Genomic DNA, 18,335 nt, shown 5'->3' on the forward strand with positions numbered 1-18,335 from the left:
TAGCAACCTGTGTCCTTTGACTGTATGGGTACAATGCACAGAGAAAGAAACAGGCAAATAAAATATATTCACCAAAAACTGAAGGATAGACTTGTTCGAAGGACTACTAGCACACTTAACCAGACAGTAATCCATGTTGTTTGTTAGATGGCTGCATTCAATCACTCCAAAGGCACAAACACAGAAAGGAATGCTACGTCCATGTCTCAAGCTAGCTAAGGTGTGGCCTAGCAGTTGGCTAATGGCTATAGCCACCTATGTTTAAACCTTGAAAAAGTTTAACAAGGTGAACTGCAAATTAATTCTGGTACAATTCATACAAGAGTTTCATACAATTCAATACAGGTGACCGGGCGTTTGTGGTTGTAGCGCCGAAAATGTGGAATGATTTACCTCTCCACATTAGAGAGGCCCCGACCGTCAATCTTTACAAATCCCATCTTCAACACGTTTTTACTCACTTTTAACACCGCATGAGAGTTACCTGTTTATCTACTTACTCATCGGTTACCAGGTATTTTTTATTTGTTATTGATGTTATGTGTTACTGTGTAATATTTTTTTATCATTGTAAATTACTTTGGCCAACATTTTGTTTTTTTTTATTAAATGTGCTATATAAATAAAAATAAAGTAAAAGTACAATTCATAAAGTCATAAAAGGTGTAGCAGCTATAGAGACCAAAATTATTTTGTCTGCCAAGATGTAAACATGCTTAATTTTAAGTGGCCACTCCAGGAAGCTCTTCGAGGTTGCTGCTTGTTGGGACTGGCTGTTAATAGTCGCCTTTCTCTCCCAGAGCTTGCAATATGAGGCTTAAATATGGGGTCATCATCACAGAATGAAAACATTTGTATTATGGCGACTTGTCCAATCCCATGGGGTGATTTTATTTCTTGTTCTCTTAAATCTATACACAGCTCCTCCTCTCATTTGATTACATTTTATTTGTATGGCAGCAAGTCACGACAAGAGGTGCTCAAGGTGCTTTGTATTATAAGACCCTACAGCAACCCCAACAATCAGAAGACCCTGTATGCGCAAGCACTTGGAAGCAGTGAGAAGGAAAAACTCCCTTTTAATAAGAAGAAATCTCCAGCAACACCAGGCTCAGGGAGGGGCGGCCATCTGCTATTGGGTGCGATGGGAGGGAGACGGGACAAAAGGCACACTGTAGAGAGACAGAAATTGATTTGATATGATTCAGTTGTGCTTATTTCTTGTTATTTCCTATAGTAGCTTCTCTATATACCTGACCTTCACATTGTAATGTGGCAAATGAAGAGAACGCAAACCTCCCTGCTTGTAAGAAAAACAGCCTCATTGTGTTCATCTGAGTAATTACTGTCATTCTTATTAGTATTGGATTGTGTGTTTCAGGAGGTGCAGGCATGCACAGTGGACATGGGCATTACTACAGACAGCTCTAACCACCCTGACAACAAAAACAAGAACCGATACATCAACATACTGGCCTGTATGTCATCCTTCACTGTTCACTGCATCGCTGTTCAACTTTTAACTGTGTAAGCCAGCAGGAATGTTGCTAATGACTCTTTTTACTTGTCTCAGACGACCACAGTAGAGTTAAGCTCTCTAACAGTTTGGACAGAGATGGGACATGCGGGGACTACATCAACGCTAACTTTGTTGATGTAAGTAAAGGTCCTTTTACGTGTACACACCTTACATCCAGGCTGCCGCAAACCAACTGATGTTTCCTTTTGCAGGGTTATGAGCGGACGAGGGCATACATTGCAGCTCAGGGGCCTCTAAAATCAGGCAGGGAGGACTTTTGGAGGATGATCTGGCAGCAGAATATTGGAGTTATTGTCATGATCACCAATCTGAAGGAGAAGGGACGGGTAGGAGCTCAAACACAAGCCTCACCGCAGACATAAGTGCAGTTTTATCTGATATCATTCACACTGACCCCAGGCAGCTGATTTCTTTTTAGTTTGTGTCTTCCATCTCTTGTCATGAGCAGACACCAGCTGATTCACTTCAGGTATTTCATTTAGTTTCACTGCAGTCTGACAGCTGAAAAACTGCAGAATGGACACTAGTGCAATCTGGCTTTGTTATACACTTGAGGACTTTCCTTTTGACATGTTTTCCTTGCGGTTTCAGATGTATTAGGCCTAAAATTAAACTACATCCACAGAATTTTTCTCCCTTTCTACAGACAAAATGTGATCAGTACTGGCCAGAGGAGAACCAGGAAGAGTATGGGTCTTATCAGGTGACACTGAAAAACACCAAGACACTTGCTTACTACACACTCCGGACGTTCACTGTCAGGGATACTGCAAATAAGGTAAGCCCTTCTCTCTATGCAGCGATAGTCCAAAGTGGCTTTGTGGTTAGGTTTCTCATACCCACTTCGATCCTCTAGGTATCTCAAAGGAGAGTTGAACACACAGTCCTCCATTATCATTACACCCAGTGGCCGGACATGGGCGTCCCAGAATACACTCTGCCCGTCCTCTCCTTCATCAGAGCGTCCTCCAGGGCCCGCACGCAGGAGATGGGACCTGTGTTGGTACATTGCAGGTAGAGTGTGTGTGGAATGATTTATTGCTCTTTAAGACTTACCACAATTTGATGGTGTGTGTACTGCTAACATGTGATGCATGTGTCTGTCACAGCGCCGGTGTGGGAAGGACAGGAACCTACATTGTGATAGACAGCATGCTGCAGCAGATCCAGGATCAAGGGACAGTGAACGTTCTTGGCTTCCTGAAACATGTCCGCACACAGAGGAATTTCCTTGTTCAGACAGAGGTAAGAGGGTGATACAGCTGTGGGAATTCACCTTTCCTTTTGTGGGGGCAATCCCAGAAATGTAATATCAATTTAAACATTTGCAAAGAAGGAAATAGTGGCTAGATTAAGGGTAATTTTAGCCGGTGTAATGAGGTCTGTACGGACTTACTCAACAACCACGTCACTGTGCAGATGGAGGCATTTGTCGATCTGTGTGTAAGCTCACTGCATGCTCCTTTTTCTTTTGGAGGATGAAGACGGAACGAGAAAAATATAGCCCCACACATTATTATTATTATTATATTAATACGCCGTATTCTCTTACAGCACATTTTTTGACAAACTGGGACTTGATTTCTGCTGCTGAGCTTTTTCAGTATAATTTTTGTACTTTTCGCGCCTCGAAGCCTCAAAGTCATTACTAGTTCCATTTTATTCAAGCACAGGCAAACTAGGCCACTTATATAAAGACAGTCTAGATGACTAAACAGCAGCAAGGGCCAGAGGAAACACATTCATATCAGATTTCTTTCTTGTAAAAATGTAACTCGTGGCATTTAAAAGTGTTTCACTAGTGTTCACAAAGACATACCTTACTAAAACCAGGAAGTCATTTTTTTGCTGTCTTCTAGGAGCAGTACATATTCATCCACGATGCCCTGGTTGAAGCTATTTTGAGCCGGGACACCTTGGTGACCTCTGACCTCCTTCACAATTACGTCTCTGACCTGCTGACCCCTGGTGCCACAGGCAGGACACGTATGGATAAACAATTCAAGGTACAGCATGCTTCCTTTTTCGCCCACCAACTTGTAATGAATCATTTGTGATGTTCCTGCCATGTGAATGTAACCAAATGTTTTTATTTTTGTGTTTCAGTTAATTAGTCAGCGTCAGGCGAAGCACGCAGACTACAGCACTGCCCTGAAAGATGGCAACGCTGAGAGGAACAGAGCCAGAGCTCTAATGCCTGGTAAGCAGATCTGGATTACTCACTGGGCAAAACCGGCAACTCCCAGCAATATGTTGCAGATAATTTCTGGAAATTTCAGTCCATACATAGCACACAATAAACCAGAAAGAAAGGCAGAGTTCAGAGTTCAAATATGACATGATATTTCGATGCAAATTATAACGTGATGTTTAGAATCCCCATAGTTAATCACTGTATGCCTGTATTGTCAGTGCAAACAGTGGCATTAAGAAAGAGTTTTGAATAGCTCTATACAAAGTTATGACTTTGACCTTTAGATCAATGCGTTGACCTAGAAGAAGAGGTCAGAGGTTAAATGTGATATTTCGGTTCAAGATTATGACGACAAGTTACCTGATGCCTCATCATTTCTTCCACAGCTTGCTCAATAATCCCTTATGGTTACTTTAATTAACTATAATGATGAACTTAAATGCAGGATTATTGTTTTTTGTCTTATTTTGGGGGCATTTTCTCTCTAACCTGGTTCTTCATGTCTCTGTGAAGTGGAGAGATCAAGAGTCACTCTGACTGCTTCAGAATCAAACTCCACAGGCTACATCAATGCATCCTACGTGATGGTAAGACCACTGGAAATTGCAAATGTTTTCCAGTCTCGAAAACCTCGAAATCAGCTGGTGGATAAATATTGCTGCTCGTATTTTCACAGGGACATCACTACACTAAGGAGTTCATAGTGAGCCAGACTCCTCTGAGCAGCACGGTGGCAGATTTCTGGAGAATGATCTGGGAACACAATGCACAGATTGTAGTCTGTCTGCCAGACTCAAACAGCCAGGTATAAAACACACACATACTCCATGTAGAACTTATAGATACCTATACATATAGATATATCTATATAAAACTACACACACATAAACATGTTTCCTGTTTATCTCAGAGAGACGAAGAGTGTCGTGCGTACTGGCCCAGTAAAGACCAGCCCCTGAGCATTGATGGCTTCACTGTGTCATACTCCAGGGAGGAGCACATGTGTCTGTCTAATGATGAGAGACTTTTAGTGCAGGACTTCACAGTCCAGTCTCCACAGGTAACACGCGATAAAAGAGAATATTTTACATCAATCAAAATGTTTTAATACAGTCTGAGACTTTAAAACTGTTTTTGCATCTAGAACAATTATGTGCTGGAAGTGCGTCAGTACAGCACCACCTGCTGGCCCAACCCAGACAGTCCGATCCGAAACAGCTTTGATCTCATTAACAGAGTCAGAGAACAGAGCACGCACACACAGGGACCGGTGATCGTACATGATCCGTGAGTATGAGTCAGACTCCTTTTAAGGACATAAAACTGTTTAAATCCGTCTAATGTTCTTAATGGTTTTTTTGTGGATGTGTAGTTTGGGAGGTGCTACGTCAGGACTGTTTTGTGCCCTCACGACCCTGTCCAATCAGCTAGAGGAGGAGGGATCAGTAGATGTCTACCAAGTGGCACGGATGACCAACCTCATGAGGCCTGGGGTATTTAATGATATAGTAAGTACTGGAATGTTTCCTTTTAATTCTCATCTACCAGCATAATTTAGAAAAAATAAATAAAATCAAATACATTGCACCAAATCACAACAACAGTCCTGTCAAGGTGCTTTATATTGTGAGGTAAAGACTCTACCGTAATACAGAGAAAACTCCAACAATCAGAGAACCTCTTATGAGTAAGCACTTTGGCAAAAGCAGGAAGGAAAAACACACTTTTAACAGGAAGAAACTTGCGGTCACCGGACCAGGCCGTAACTATATGCATTATCAAAAAGGAACGTTTTAAGCCTAATAAAAAAGTAGGGAGGGTGTTCGTCTGGCCAAACTGGAAGCTGGTTCACAGAAACAGGGGCCTGAAAGCTGAAGACTCTGCCTCCCATTCTACTTTTAAATACCCAAGTAAGCCCACAGTCTGAGAGCTAAGTGCTCTATTAGGGTGATGTGATGCTATGGGGTCTTTAAAATAAGAGAGGACCTAATTATTCAAGAGTTTGTATATGATGGGAAGGAATTCAAATTTGATTCTGGAGTTAACAGGAAGTGTGCTCTCTCTTTCTCGTCCCTGTCAGTACTCTTACTGCAGCATTTTGGATCAACTGAAGGTTTCGGGGGGGGGGGGGGGGGGGGGGGGTTGTTTTGTTTATTTAGGACAATCTGATAATAATGAATCACAACTGTCCAGCCTAGAAGTAATAAATGGATGAGACAGGTAACAAGTGCAAGCTTTTACCAGTGTTCTGCCTCTTTACTCCCTACAGGAGCAGTACCAGTATCTGTACAGAGCGGTGTTGAGCCTGGTGAGCAGTCAGGAGGACCAGAGAGCTCTGCAGAATCCAGAGACCAACGGATCTGTACCGCTGGGCCAGACCAACATCGCAGAAAGCCTGGAGTCGCTCATGTAGACATCCACACAAAAATGCGCATGAAAGAGAAAATAAATCACACGAGCGCACATTTGAGATTACGAGGAGAAAAGAGTAGGTCTGCTGATCATGCTAATACTTTCATTTACCACAAATTCAAAAATCATTATTTATAAGATCATTTTTCAAAACAGAACAATCTAATGAAATGACATTTAATCTAAAAGACCTCTGGTCTAAAGTCTTTTCCCTTTCAATCACTTATTATGAAGAAAATTCTTACTCTGCCCGACAAGCGATGATGAAACACCTGAAAGTGTCCCTTTTGTTATGTTAGCATGCACAGCAGACAAGGCTACCAGATGAGAGAAAAAGGTACCCTTCTGCTTCTAAGGGACCCTTTATAAGTGAACAACAAACAAAACCCTGCATCATTTATAACAATACATTATTATTTTATTTTTAATCATCATTTAAAGCATGTTGGAATTAGGGGTGGCACGGTGGTTAGCACTGTTGCATCACAGTAAGAAGGTCCTGAGTTCAAATCCATCAGGCCGGGGTCTTTCTGTGTGGAGTTTGCATGGCCTCTCCGGGTACTTTGGCTTCCTCCCACAGTCCAAAGACATGCAGTTAGTGGGGTAAGGCTAATTGGAAACTCTAAATTGCCCATAGGTGTGAATGGTTGTCTGTGTTAGCCCTGCGACACACTGGTGACCTGTCAGGGTGTGCCCTGCCTCTCGCCCTAAGACAGCTGGGACAGGCTCCAACTCCCCTGCGACCCTGAAAGGATAAGTGGAAGAGAATGGATGGATAGTTGGAATTAGGTGATAGTGGTAAGAAAGTCTCCATGTCTGTACCTGACACTGGTCAGCATGAAGTTTTTTTGTTTATTTCTAATGACAGATCCCTTATAATTAAATTCAATCTGTCTATTAATGTTTCTTTTATCTATTGTTTCTTTCATTTTATTAGTATATTCTTTTATTACTGTCATAGGTTACACCTTCCTTCTAAGAGAAAATAAATCAATAATAGAGAAATGCACAGGCAAAATGGAATTGTAGAAATGCCGATAAATATAGATAAAGTGCAAATTCTTACTTTATTGTTAAAAAGGGAAACAATGCAAGACAACCCTTCGTTTCCCTGCAAAATATCAAATGCACTGCACATTAACCAGCACATTGTGGGGCTTAAACTACCACGTATCCTTAATTAGAATCATGTTCTTACTAGCCAAACCTCTCCGAGGCCTCACTGGTGAGAACTGAAGCAACTGCTCGTTTTTTTTTTTTAACGTTTACGTCACCTTGCAACTGGCTCCATGGTCCGTGGTACCCAGTGCCTTTTGTACGTCACGTTATTGTACTTTTAAAAACCTGTTTGTGTGACTAATATGCCAAAATCCTGGTGAGGTATTTTTATCTATTTTCTTAAAGGTGATTCCCTGTGTTGGTGATCTCGTTAAAAAAATGCCATCAGTTTCAGCTGTTTTGTTTAAAAAAGGAAAAAAGAAACAAAAAAGATCAAATCTGGGATTTAAAGTGATGTGCGGCTCAAAATCCATTTGAAAATAAATCTTAAGAGATGACATTTCTTATTTTCTTATAGATGTAGGCAGAGATAAGATTTTTTTTTCTTTTTTTGCCATCACGTTGTAAAAATTTACTGCTGTGAAACGAGACAAGGGAGGAATTAATAGAAACTGCCCATATTCTTGATATTTTGGGAGGCTTAACGTTCTGTTAATACTCAGCGGCACAGGCTGGCAATGAAATTCTTGGTAGCGCTTGCTGTGACTGTTTCCATTTTTCTAAAAGGGTCCAAGTATTTTCTATTGCATCAGACACATTTAGCCAACCTGTGAATCTCTTTCTGGTGTAAATCACAGAGACCGCAGCTGAACACGCTCAGAGCAGTCCTAACTGGAATAAAAAGTCTTTATGTGTAAAGATCCCAGAATACTTTAAAGGCCAAATTACTGTATGTTTATACTGTACCTCTACATATTTTCTATTTTACTACAAAAAGTGATTTTCTAGTCCTTTCCACACACACACGCACACACATACATATATATAACTGTGTGGATTCTATTTGATAATTTTAGCCTGGAAAAATTGATCATGTTTATAGTTTTAATGAAATGGCATCTCTTTTTATCTCTATAATTACAGTAGCAGCTTAATGTCTACACCTTTATCTCCAGCTATGAACTGGTGCTGTATGTATAATGCAACAAGATTAAAGATTTGTTCAAACCTTTATTGTAGACATCTTCTCGTCTTTTCAAATTATCATTATTGGACTCAAAGAGAAGTAAAGACATGGAGCATTACATGTTTATCACACTTTTATTTTGACTATAATACACTGTATTGCATTGTCTCCCCTGATGGACCTGTACATGACATGATGGCAAAGACAAAAAGTCAAATAATCCAAAGCACAACCACGAAAAGTTACCAAAGATAAGTCAAAACCAAAAATATAGATTTCTATATGATCATATTAATGTTTATCTTTACACATTATACTGTAGCAGTCACAAAAAAATAGTAGATAAAGTGTATATAGTGCATTAAGAATAAACCTCGTTGTGCAGTGGGAGTTAAGAGTGCCCACCCTTCCTGCACTCTGCCTGGATAGCAAATCTACACAAACCCACTCTCTCATAATAATTGTGTGACATCTCTAAATCCTCACACAGCTGAGTTCCCATACACCTGTTGAATTCCAAACATTTCTAGCAGTGGGTGTGTTTACATGCACACGGGGAATATCTCCTGTTTTTTTATTAAGGTATGACGATTCAGCCCCGGGTCGCGCTTTTCAGGCAGAAGGTTTTCCGAACTGAGACGCGTTTCACTTTCAGTTATTTAGTAAGAGGAACAGTACTGTTAGTTTTTTTTTAATGCTTATGACTGTATACCAGAATTCTTCTTAGTGCCTTTGGCAAGCATTCCCTACTATCAGTGAGGCCTCAGGGCTGCTTTATTTCCTTTCCCATTTTCATCTTTGAGATTCTAAATTTTACAGTGTAAACAATTTTACATTTACAATGTAAATGTAAAATGTCCTTCCTTCTTTACTCTTTACAATGTGCATGTAAACACATTCACAAAGTTGTTTATTTTTGCCAAAAACAAAACATCCTGAATAAAATACACCACAAAACCTCATCATCGTACATTTCCCTGTTTCTGATCACATCGACTGCTCATGATGATTTCTTGGCATTTAGCTTCACCGAATGTTCACAGTAGCGGTTAATCAATGGGCACGTCATAATGTATGTATATATATATATATATATATATATATATATATATATATATATATATATATATATATATATTGTATTACTAATTTATTTTTATTATTTTATTTATTTATTTTACACGAAGTCAAGCCACCAGTAGTCACAGGTAAAGTTAAACTTTAAGCAGTGGGATTATTTACTGTCCAAGTAATTGTCATTTAATTCAAAGTACAATTAGAGTGTGGTTCTACTTCCTTAAATACATTTCTTATTTCAAAATAAAAGCTTTGGGCAAGTGAGGGATTCAAGGAGTTCAGGGAAGCTTTAACCCTGTAGAGTTTTAAGCCTCGTCTTCATGTAAAGCAACTTGTTTCTGGTTGTTGGTGGACCAGCGCACAGATGACCCTCTTTAGATGACCTAGAGTTACTGCACCACCACATTTCAATGGTTTTCTTTACCTCCATTGTTGGCCACTAGAATTGTTAACCTCAAAGATGAAAGAGCTTTAACTTGGGTTGACATTTAATGGTTATTTTTCCCTTCATCACTTCAACTTGATGAATTCAAATGATATTATGCAGTCTCTTGGTTTGTCACGCGATCACAAGGGTGACGTGATGCACAGTCCTCCAAATGACACGGCAGGTTTAGGTCACTAACGCCAAATGTAAACACATTTGTTTACATAACAACTCCACGAGGAACCCTTACTGAGAAAAACTGAAGCACTACTGGAGACTCACTAAAATACAGCAAATTATTATTATTGCTGCTAAAAAAGGCCACATTTAATTTGTGGGGAGGTGAATAAAACCCAGGCCCCTGTTTAAGAGTTTGTGGTGTTTCATTATTAAATGCTACGTGATAAATGAAAGCAAAGTTAACATATGTAGTCTTGTGCAATAACACTGAGTCCAAATACAAGTAATACAGACAATAAAATAAATTGTATATTTCTTATTGTACAATATAGAATTTTGGAAAAATAGCTACATTCTCTACTTTGGCTAAAAGCACCACAACTTCCACCTGTTTCAAGCATAGTGTGAGAAACTGAAGATCATCAGAATCTCTTCTTTTTTTGTGGATATTATCACATTGATGTAAGAATCACGTGTAGAGACGAACTTTGCTCATTGGAGCTAAAATCCGTTCATCTCTTTGGAAAAATATCCGGTCCCCGGCAGGAGACACTACGGGTGTCCCGCAGCATTTCAAAAAAAAGGCGATGTTTGACACCTCTGCTAATTCCTATTAAGAAATAATGATTTATAGCACTTCAAGATTTTATAAGTAGCACCTTTGAAAGGCAAGAAAAAGGAAAGTGATGTTTGTTGAGAGCAGCCCAAGGTGTTCACCAGGGGCAGCTGTTTGTTTGTTTTTGTTTTTTTGCATTACTATAACAGGATTCAGGGATTTAGGAGATCAAGACAAAACAAATATAGAACTAAAGCGTAATATTCGGTTATGCATAGCTCTTTTTTTTAATGTGCGTATGTGAGTGCGTGTGTGTGTGTGTGTGTGTACACAACAGGCTCTGTCAGTTGTCCTCTTTTCTTTTCTGTAGCCTTAATTTCCTTGACAGCCCTGCAAGACAAAGAGGCAGGATGAAGCAGAAATACAAAACAGTGGGTGAAGCTGTGCAGGCGCATGTGTGTACTCACAGAGTTGGTTCGTTTCCGTTTCCAGCAGTCTGGGTTGAGTCTTTTCTGCTCGTCTGCGAGTGCTTTGGCCTGCAGGGTGAACACGCGACGCTCCTCACTTCGCATTTTCTTCCACCGCTCACCGAGGAGGACGCTGATGGCTCTGATGGCAGACGCACACATTTACTAACACACACACCTGATTACTCCTACACAACACCCACGCTAACAACCATGGCATGCACCCACCTGTTGTCTTTGCCCGGGTACATTTGCGTGTATTCCACTCTGAACTTCTTGGCAAACAGCATGAATGCATTCATTGGCCGCTTGCACTTAGTGGGTGTGGCGCTGCTGCCTCCTTGTGTACTGAGCAGCTGGTTTTTGGGGGGCTTTTGCTTAGTGGCGTGGGAATGACTGGGACTGTGCACATCTGTGGGTTCAAAACAGGGTTCACATGAATTTTTTTTTCAGGGATTTTTGCATCTTGCAAACTGAACGGTATCAGTGAGTAAGTAATAATTCAGGAGATTTGAAGTGCAGGACCTTGAAGCACGTCTCTGTCTGGAGAAACAGCTCCCCCACTGGACTGGGAAGCACGCCGCCTTCTCGCCATACTGCTCAATACGTAAACCGCCGAGGAGTCCAGAGGAGTGAAATCATAACTAAGTATGAGACAAACAGAGGTTGATTTGAAACTAAGTGGTGTTTATTTTAGGCTTAGCTGGTTCAAACAAGACTATTTTCCCTCTTTTTTTCACCCCAAACCACAGCCTCTATATGGGCATTTGATTACTGTTTTAAGACCTTTCCCTTAGTACTGAGTCATTTTCGCATAACACTGTATTTAAGCATGACACTGCAAACATCTGCTTTACCTTTTAAATGTGTCAAAGACTGGAGAATCCTCTGTGTGCTTGGCGTCTCTGTGTCCTGGAGGCAGGCAAACATCTCCCACTTCCATTTCATAACATGGTATCCCATAATGCACCACAGTCAAGCTGGGGTAAAAGGATGACCAGCCTGACGACAGAAAGGAGGATGAAATGTCTGCAGAGTCATTGATGCTGTTTAGTCTCTTTAAACCTTGACCACACTTGTACCTTTGTTTTTGACATAGAAGGGGTGATCCAGTTGGCAGCGGGCAGTCAGGGGGATATATCCAAATGTGCCGGGGTCAAAGGTCAGTTGTAGAACAGCCTGACCAGACAACACAATCTCTGCATGCTCCACCAGCTGCAGACCCTCAGAGCCATAACTCTGCAGAAGAACAAGTGGTATTTTTACCTCACTGTGTGATGTCTTTTGGTGGATCCCTGCTTGTTTTTTTTATGCATTTTCTCCCAGCAGTCTGCTGCTTGCTTAACGTACCTTCAGAAATCTAGACTGCTCCTCATCAGCAGAGTCTTCCTCAGCAGACTCCAAGTCCTCAGCTTCTCGCCACTCTATATTTGAGCTGCTGTGGAAATGCAGACGAGTTCCTGGTGACAGAGAGGAGCAGTGAGCTACTGTGAAATGAAAGAACACAATCAGTCCATCTTGACTGAGTGTGTAAGTGTTGTACATACCCTTGAAAAAACAGTGCCAGGCAGTGGGTGGGCAGGAAAAACTCCAGCCCATGTCTTCATCATCAGACAGAGAAGATCTGGTGGACACTGCAGAGCCACATTCACTGCTTGTCTGTGGAAAGATACAGAAGCATCATCAGGATCAATGCATGCTGTAAGAAGCCAGAAAAGCTCTGGAGGTTTCACCAAAAAAACCACTACTGTATTAAACGTATACAATTATAAAAGCAGTGGTGTAAGTGAGTTTTCATAATTGACTGTGGGTGGTATTGAAGCACAGGAAATAAGAAGGCTCTACCCTGCAGCGCTGACGCTCCCTGCCGTGACCTCTGAGGGACGACAGGGGGCTGCTGGGGAGAGGAGGAGGAGGCCGAGCGTAGGAATGTAGATCACTGCTGCTGCTCGGGATGCAGACTGAAGAAGAACTGCAAAAAGAGAGGTGTGACTGTAAATGCTCAGAATGTCCACTTACGTGTTGCTAAAAGAGGGCTCAAGGACACAAAGAATTGTGTAATAAAGATGATGTTCTGAAGCTCGCTGTTGTCACTCAGATGTGGTGCTAAAGTTTTTCTACTTGTCAACACGAGCTGTAATTTTTGGTATGTTTAATGTCAGCAACTCGTGTGCACAAGTAGAAATATTAGGCATAGACTATATAACATCCCCTCTTTGAAGCTGAAGTGTCTTAGAAAGACTGCCTCGTTTTGGGAAAAGTCATGTGACCAAACAAGAAACTATAGAAAAAAACCAAGATAAGTGTTTGATGAGGTTATAACAATGAAAAAAGTAAGTCCAATTATATTTTAAATGTTTCACTAATACATGTGCAGTACCAGATTTCCCCAGGAGATGGCGCTAGTTTTGTTTCCATGTTCTCTGGTTAAAAACAATAAACCATTCTCTGTTGCTTCACTTGCTGCTTCAGTACTTTTCACGTGTGGAAAAGAGATTTTTGAAATGTGATTTGTTTAAATTTGGAGGAGAAAACAACCAAAAGAGAATAAAGCCTGTTTCTGACACACTTTTTCGTTGTAATGAAGTATATACATCTATGTTTAAGGTACAGTCTGTAAACTGTTGAAGTTATTTCATAGAAAAAAAATGTTGTATTCATAAATATACACTGATTAATGTGTAATCATATCTTAAAAAAACCGATGTCTTCTCATAAACTTAATACATCGTTAGCTTCATAGCATAATTGCCTAAGTCATTTGACTAAGTCAATGACTTAGGCAATTATGCTATGAAGCTAACGACATTACAAATACAAAGGAGAACACAGCACTTGTTGCCCTGCCATACAGTGGTGGAGAAAGACATCGTGCTTCTGCCTTACTGTTTTATGTATGCTAGAGAACGGCCACATATGTTGCATGCCTTATAAGTTACTTTTAATTTAAAGATCACAAGTTTCTCTTTCAAACTATATATATGATATTTTAACAATTGTACATTATTCTCTTTCCTCCCTTATTTCCACCTCATCAGAAGAAGCGGCTTGAGGTGGTCATGTCAAGGCTCTAACATTTTAATAAACATTTTTGTGTGTGTTAGATATGTGACCTTCTTGTTTCCATACAACTAACAATGAGCCGGCAAGACAACAACCACAGCTGGTTATGTGGTAACATTATTCCATGTAATGTTAGGCTCAAGTGACCTGACATCTTTCCCTCTGATAAACTTTTTTAAAATTACATTCCCACATTATTTGAGGCTCTGTACAGCTATTATCGGACAGAATTGAGCTTCTCAGACTCACTGACTCGCATCAGACTCTTTCCTCAAGGTTTTACAGCCTCCTGCAGAGTACACAGATGTGGACACTAGCTGAGGTAAACAGCAGACTGACCTACACTCACTACTGATGAACGGCAGCCAGAGTTGATTGCCACACAGGGGCCACTGTAGTTAGGATAACAAAACTCATCTGACTGCAATGTGCAATATACTGACATCTAGTGGTCATATTTTACATACTTTACCTTTAAAGGGGATAATATATTGTTACAGTGGTGGGTTGTCATATTAATATAGCTCCGGCGTTTCAAATAGTTATGTCAGCAAATGTGCAAGTAATGTCTGTGAGTGAAAAGCTCACACTTGAGACAACTCTACACTTGGTTTCAGACATTTTTTCTACTATTGGCCCTGTATGATGTGAGGGAGACCAGAAATGTCTAATATTGTCATCTACAGAGGGACTTATATTTATGTGTTAAATATACACTATAGGTGCATCATAACCATGAACCCTTCTGAAACACTATCCCATAACTTACACCATAACCTGGAAAGAACATAGACTCTACGTAGATTCAGCACAGATGTATCACAGGTAACCCTCTAATGTGTTTGAAAGTTGAGAAATATTGATCTCGGGTCACTAAATGTCACGGTGCTGTGAGTCACTTCACTTTGTTTACAAGACAAATTAAGACTATACACACTTCCAGTTATTTGTACCTTCAGTAAAGTATTCAAGCTTTGTTTAAGAGGCATGCATCTACCTGCTGTCAGGAGGCTCCTGTAGCAGTGGACTCTGAGGTCCAGTGGCAATGTGTGCTAGCTGTGTCAGCCAGCGTGTGTCCGGAGGCTCTGGTCTGTGTGTCTGTGTGTTTCGTTCCTGGTGTGACACACCCAACTCCACCTGGTACACAGGTGGTGATGTTGATTCCGTCTCCTCTCGAACCTCCTGTAGATCTGGGAGGTCATCTAGGAGAAGTAAACAGACATTAGAAACAGTTAAATTCCTTTTGATAAGAGCTGAAGCCTGCAAGCTGCTTCCTCGTGTCTTATATACCATATTCCATGTAACTGTCACTGGTGGGGAATCCGGGCAAGGAGGGGAAGTGTTCGTCACAGCGCAGCGAATCATGCGATTGGTCTCCATCTGCATCCATCATCATTTCTGAAGGTTACAGCAGAGTCACCACATGCTTTAACGGTTTGACGGGGCTTTAAATAATTTAGTTTAGTCCAACTTCATTATACATATACAGCACCAAATCACAATAACAATCCCCTCAAGCTATTTTATATCACAAGGTAAAGATCCTATAATAATATAAAAAACCAAGCACTTGGTGACAGTGGGAAAGACAAACTGCCTTTTAACAGGAAGAAACCTCCAGCAGAACCAGGGTAAGAGACATTTAGATCTTGACCTTCTTTTTTTTTGGTGAGGCTTTCTGACGGCTTCATCATAGCACAGAAGCATGTTTAACAAACTGCTGTAATCAGTGGTTACCTGTGTCCTCAGCCTGAGGCTCGGGCTCCGGCACTTGGTGACATTTAGAGTGACCTGACAGCACAGTTGGAGTCACCACCTCCCACACCATGATGTCAGGCACTAAAACATACAGAGTGATTTACATGAGTCTCAGATACATGACCCAGAATTAAGGCTAATCTATACACTTGAATCAGCATTAGCCATGTTCCCAATCCCCATGGGTCAGCCGCAGGCACGCACACACACAGAAACATAATCCCTAACTGAGCTGTAATGTATAGGCTATAAATGGTTGCGGTGGCATAGGGGACAGTAGCCTGGCTGCTATTCCCCTCTCATAAACAGGTTTACTATAGACACATTAGACCCGTTCCACTTCACTACCAGAGGGACTAAAGACGAGAACTACCGCAGACCCCGAAGAGAACTTTTATCTATTTTATAATTTCATAATCATGTGACGTCTTGTTTATAAACTTCGTTCCTGGACGCATGCGCACAAAAAGCCCATTCATTCAATACGGAGAAAGGGAGCGATAATAAGAGTTGAAGAAAGTCGTCAAAACGAATAAAAAGCAAAGAAATGAAATCACCCAAAGCTAACGCAACAGCGTTACGTCACGGACTGCCCGTTTTGAAACGCGTCACTCGAGCATTTTGTATCGAAACTAGCTGTCGATAAAATTGTGTTTGTACTTCGACAAGAAAGTGGCCAAAAACATCTCGGGTTTTATTAAAACGCACCGAATACATTCTCAAAACATGTTCGGGGTGAAAATGCCATTAAATGGATGAAAATGGACGAGCTACACGGTTGCGCAAAAGACATTACAACAAAACAACAAACGTCAACAAAGAAGCTTTACGGGGCGAGCGGCGCAAATGTATTTTACGACAAAAAACGCACGGTGTCAGCTTCACGCTGTTGCTCCGACGCCTAGTTCAATGAGAAACAAATCAAGTTGTGGAGTCGCTTTTTCATTTCAACGCTTTTAAACCTATAAACTATTTCAATGAACTTTCCTTAACTCACCAAAACAGTCTCCCTGTACGGAAAAGTGGGTAGGTATAAACACAGTTTCACAAGCTGTGCTATTGGTCACAATCGACGTCAATCCGCAACTTCTCTTGCGCTCATTGGTCAATTCCATTCCAGCTGGTTTTGTACATTGTGATCCCCGCAAAAAAAAAAAGTTTGTTAAAAATGTATCGTGTGTGTCTACTTTTCATTTTTATTTATTTTCTTTTCTTTTATTACATGTGAAGCTAAATAGAAAGTCATTTCCATTAGCGCAATTTTACAATAGCACTCTAAAATGAAACAGGAGTCGTATGCTTGACTCAAGCGTCTTTTTGTAAAATAACTACGAACATCGGCGGTCAAACAGCCTTCAGCTCAGTTCTCAGATCCAGCGCAACAAAAACACTGGGGGGGCGCCATGTTGCCTGGTTAGGGTTTCTGTCCCACACACCCGTTTTTTTATTTGTTTGTTTTTTCACCAAAGTTTGCAACTTCTGTGTGAAGCGATTAAATAGGTCTTTACTGTAATTATAGATGTCTATGTAAAGCCGAACATATGGATTTCAGAATTTGCTGTGTGATATTCTCCGTTTTGGCGACTGTTTTTACAAATCAAATATGGGCAACCAATGTTATCATTATGTGAAATGAGCGAATACACATCAGCGTACTAGTTTGAGCAAGACCCAGAAACATTAAACTCATCAAACCAGTTGAGCTTTAGGAGCATAACTTTGAGAGCACTACATGCAGAACTCAGCAAAAACAGTGAGGCGACCACGTCGTTAGTAAAACACGTGGAAAGTACATGTTTAAACAAATGTATTTATTTTTTAAAAAAAGTATTGCGTGACTGCAGCTGGCACTAGGTATTTGATATGCAATTTTGTCAGTCACTACCCTCTAGTGGTTATGGTTACGGAGACTTATAGCAAGCCCGATAGATTAAGTTAGATCTAGTTACATATGCACATTTCCAGCAACTATTTCACAATAAATTAATAAAACACCAACATAAATGGAGCAACAACGACAGTGGGTAGCTCAACATATTTTATTCGTAAAATTCGGATCTTGTTATTTTTGCCCTTATTCCTTCACAAATGTATTACTTAAACCTCTCACGAGCGCATGTATTGGTAGTAATGTAGTTTCCTACTGTAGCCGCCAGAGGGCAGTGAACAACGGCAGTTCTACGGCATCGGATCAGGCATGATGCTGATGCCAGAAAGCACTAACTTAATTAGGGAACTATGCAAGTATGTATAATAATAAAAATAATAAATATACATAATAATATTGCTTTTATAGCTCTTACATGCTCCCTCTAAACATCCCTTCACTTTAGTTTGCCCTTAATATTTAAATGCTTTACCCTTTTTTGCTTTTACGTATTTTGCAGAAAGCGTGTTCAGCTTGGTGGGGCCATGTCACTGACTGTAAATATTATACATAATAACTTTCTGCACTGGTCTATGAGAGCATGGTGTC

The 18,335-nt window shown here is 40.6% G+C and overlaps 2 protein-coding genes across 5 annotated transcripts in view; one reads left to right on the plus strand and one right to left on the minus strand.

Moving 5' to 3' along the window:
• Positions 1 to 8,367, plus strand: part of ptprz1b (protein tyrosine phosphatase receptor type Z1b) — a 73,413-nt gene extending 65,046 nt beyond the window's left edge. For all 3 annotated transcript variants that reach the window (XM_080886051.1, XM_080886052.1, XM_080886053.1), the window contains 14 exons: positions 1,382 to 1,478; positions 1,574 to 1,656; positions 1,732 to 1,866; positions 2,187 to 2,318; positions 2,397 to 2,554; positions 2,650 to 2,785; positions 3,400 to 3,546; positions 3,647 to 3,740; positions 4,248 to 4,321; positions 4,411 to 4,539; positions 4,645 to 4,794; positions 4,879 to 5,021; positions 5,107 to 5,242; positions 6,004 to 8,367. In XM_080886051.1, coding sequence (XP_080742177.1) covers positions 1,382 to 1,478; positions 1,574 to 1,656; positions 1,732 to 1,866; positions 2,187 to 2,318; positions 2,397 to 2,554; positions 2,650 to 2,785; positions 3,400 to 3,546; positions 3,647 to 3,740; positions 4,248 to 4,321; positions 4,411 to 4,539; positions 4,645 to 4,794; positions 4,879 to 5,021; positions 5,107 to 5,242; positions 6,004 to 6,147 — 1,758 coding nt within the window. In that variant the 3' untranslated portion in view covers positions 6,148 to 8,367. The remainder of the gene's footprint in view (positions 1 to 1,381; positions 1,479 to 1,573; positions 1,657 to 1,731; positions 1,867 to 2,186; positions 2,319 to 2,396; positions 2,555 to 2,649; positions 2,786 to 3,399; positions 3,547 to 3,646; positions 3,741 to 4,247; positions 4,322 to 4,410; positions 4,540 to 4,644; positions 4,795 to 4,878; positions 5,022 to 5,106; positions 5,243 to 6,003) is intronic.
• A 1,107-nt stretch (positions 8,368 to 9,474) lies between these two features.
• On the minus strand, positions 9,475 to 16,974 carry LOC308399986 (HMG box-containing protein 1-like; the record flags this gene model as incomplete). Of its 2 annotated transcripts, none has more annotated exons than XM_080887445.1 (13): positions 9,475 to 10,961; positions 11,039 to 11,180; positions 11,267 to 11,450; positions 11,564 to 11,682; positions 11,896 to 12,040; positions 12,121 to 12,277; positions 12,389 to 12,498; positions 12,586 to 12,697; positions 12,884 to 13,010; positions 15,099 to 15,303; positions 15,392 to 15,499; positions 15,839 to 15,940; positions 16,857 to 16,974. In XM_080887445.1, 13 exons carry the CDS (start codon positions 16,972 to 16,974, stop codon positions 10,944 to 10,946), a joined length of 1,647 nt encoding a protein of 548 aa, XP_080743571.1. In that variant the 3' UTR covers positions 9,475 to 10,943. The 2 variants fall into 2 exon arrangements, with proteins under 2 accessions (XP_080743571.1, XP_080743572.1); XM_080887446.1 differs by lacking the exon at positions 16,857 to 16,974 and adding an exon at positions 16,731 to 16,811.
• Positions 16,975 to 18,335: the final 1,361 nt, after the last annotated feature.

This window comes from Rhamphochromis sp. 'chilingali', assembly GCF_963969265.1.
Source record: "Rhamphochromis sp. 'chilingali' genome assembly, chromosome: 7".
Classification (NCBI taxonomy): domain Eukaryota; kingdom Metazoa; phylum Chordata; class Actinopteri; order Cichliformes; family Cichlidae; genus Rhamphochromis; species Rhamphochromis sp. 'chilingali'.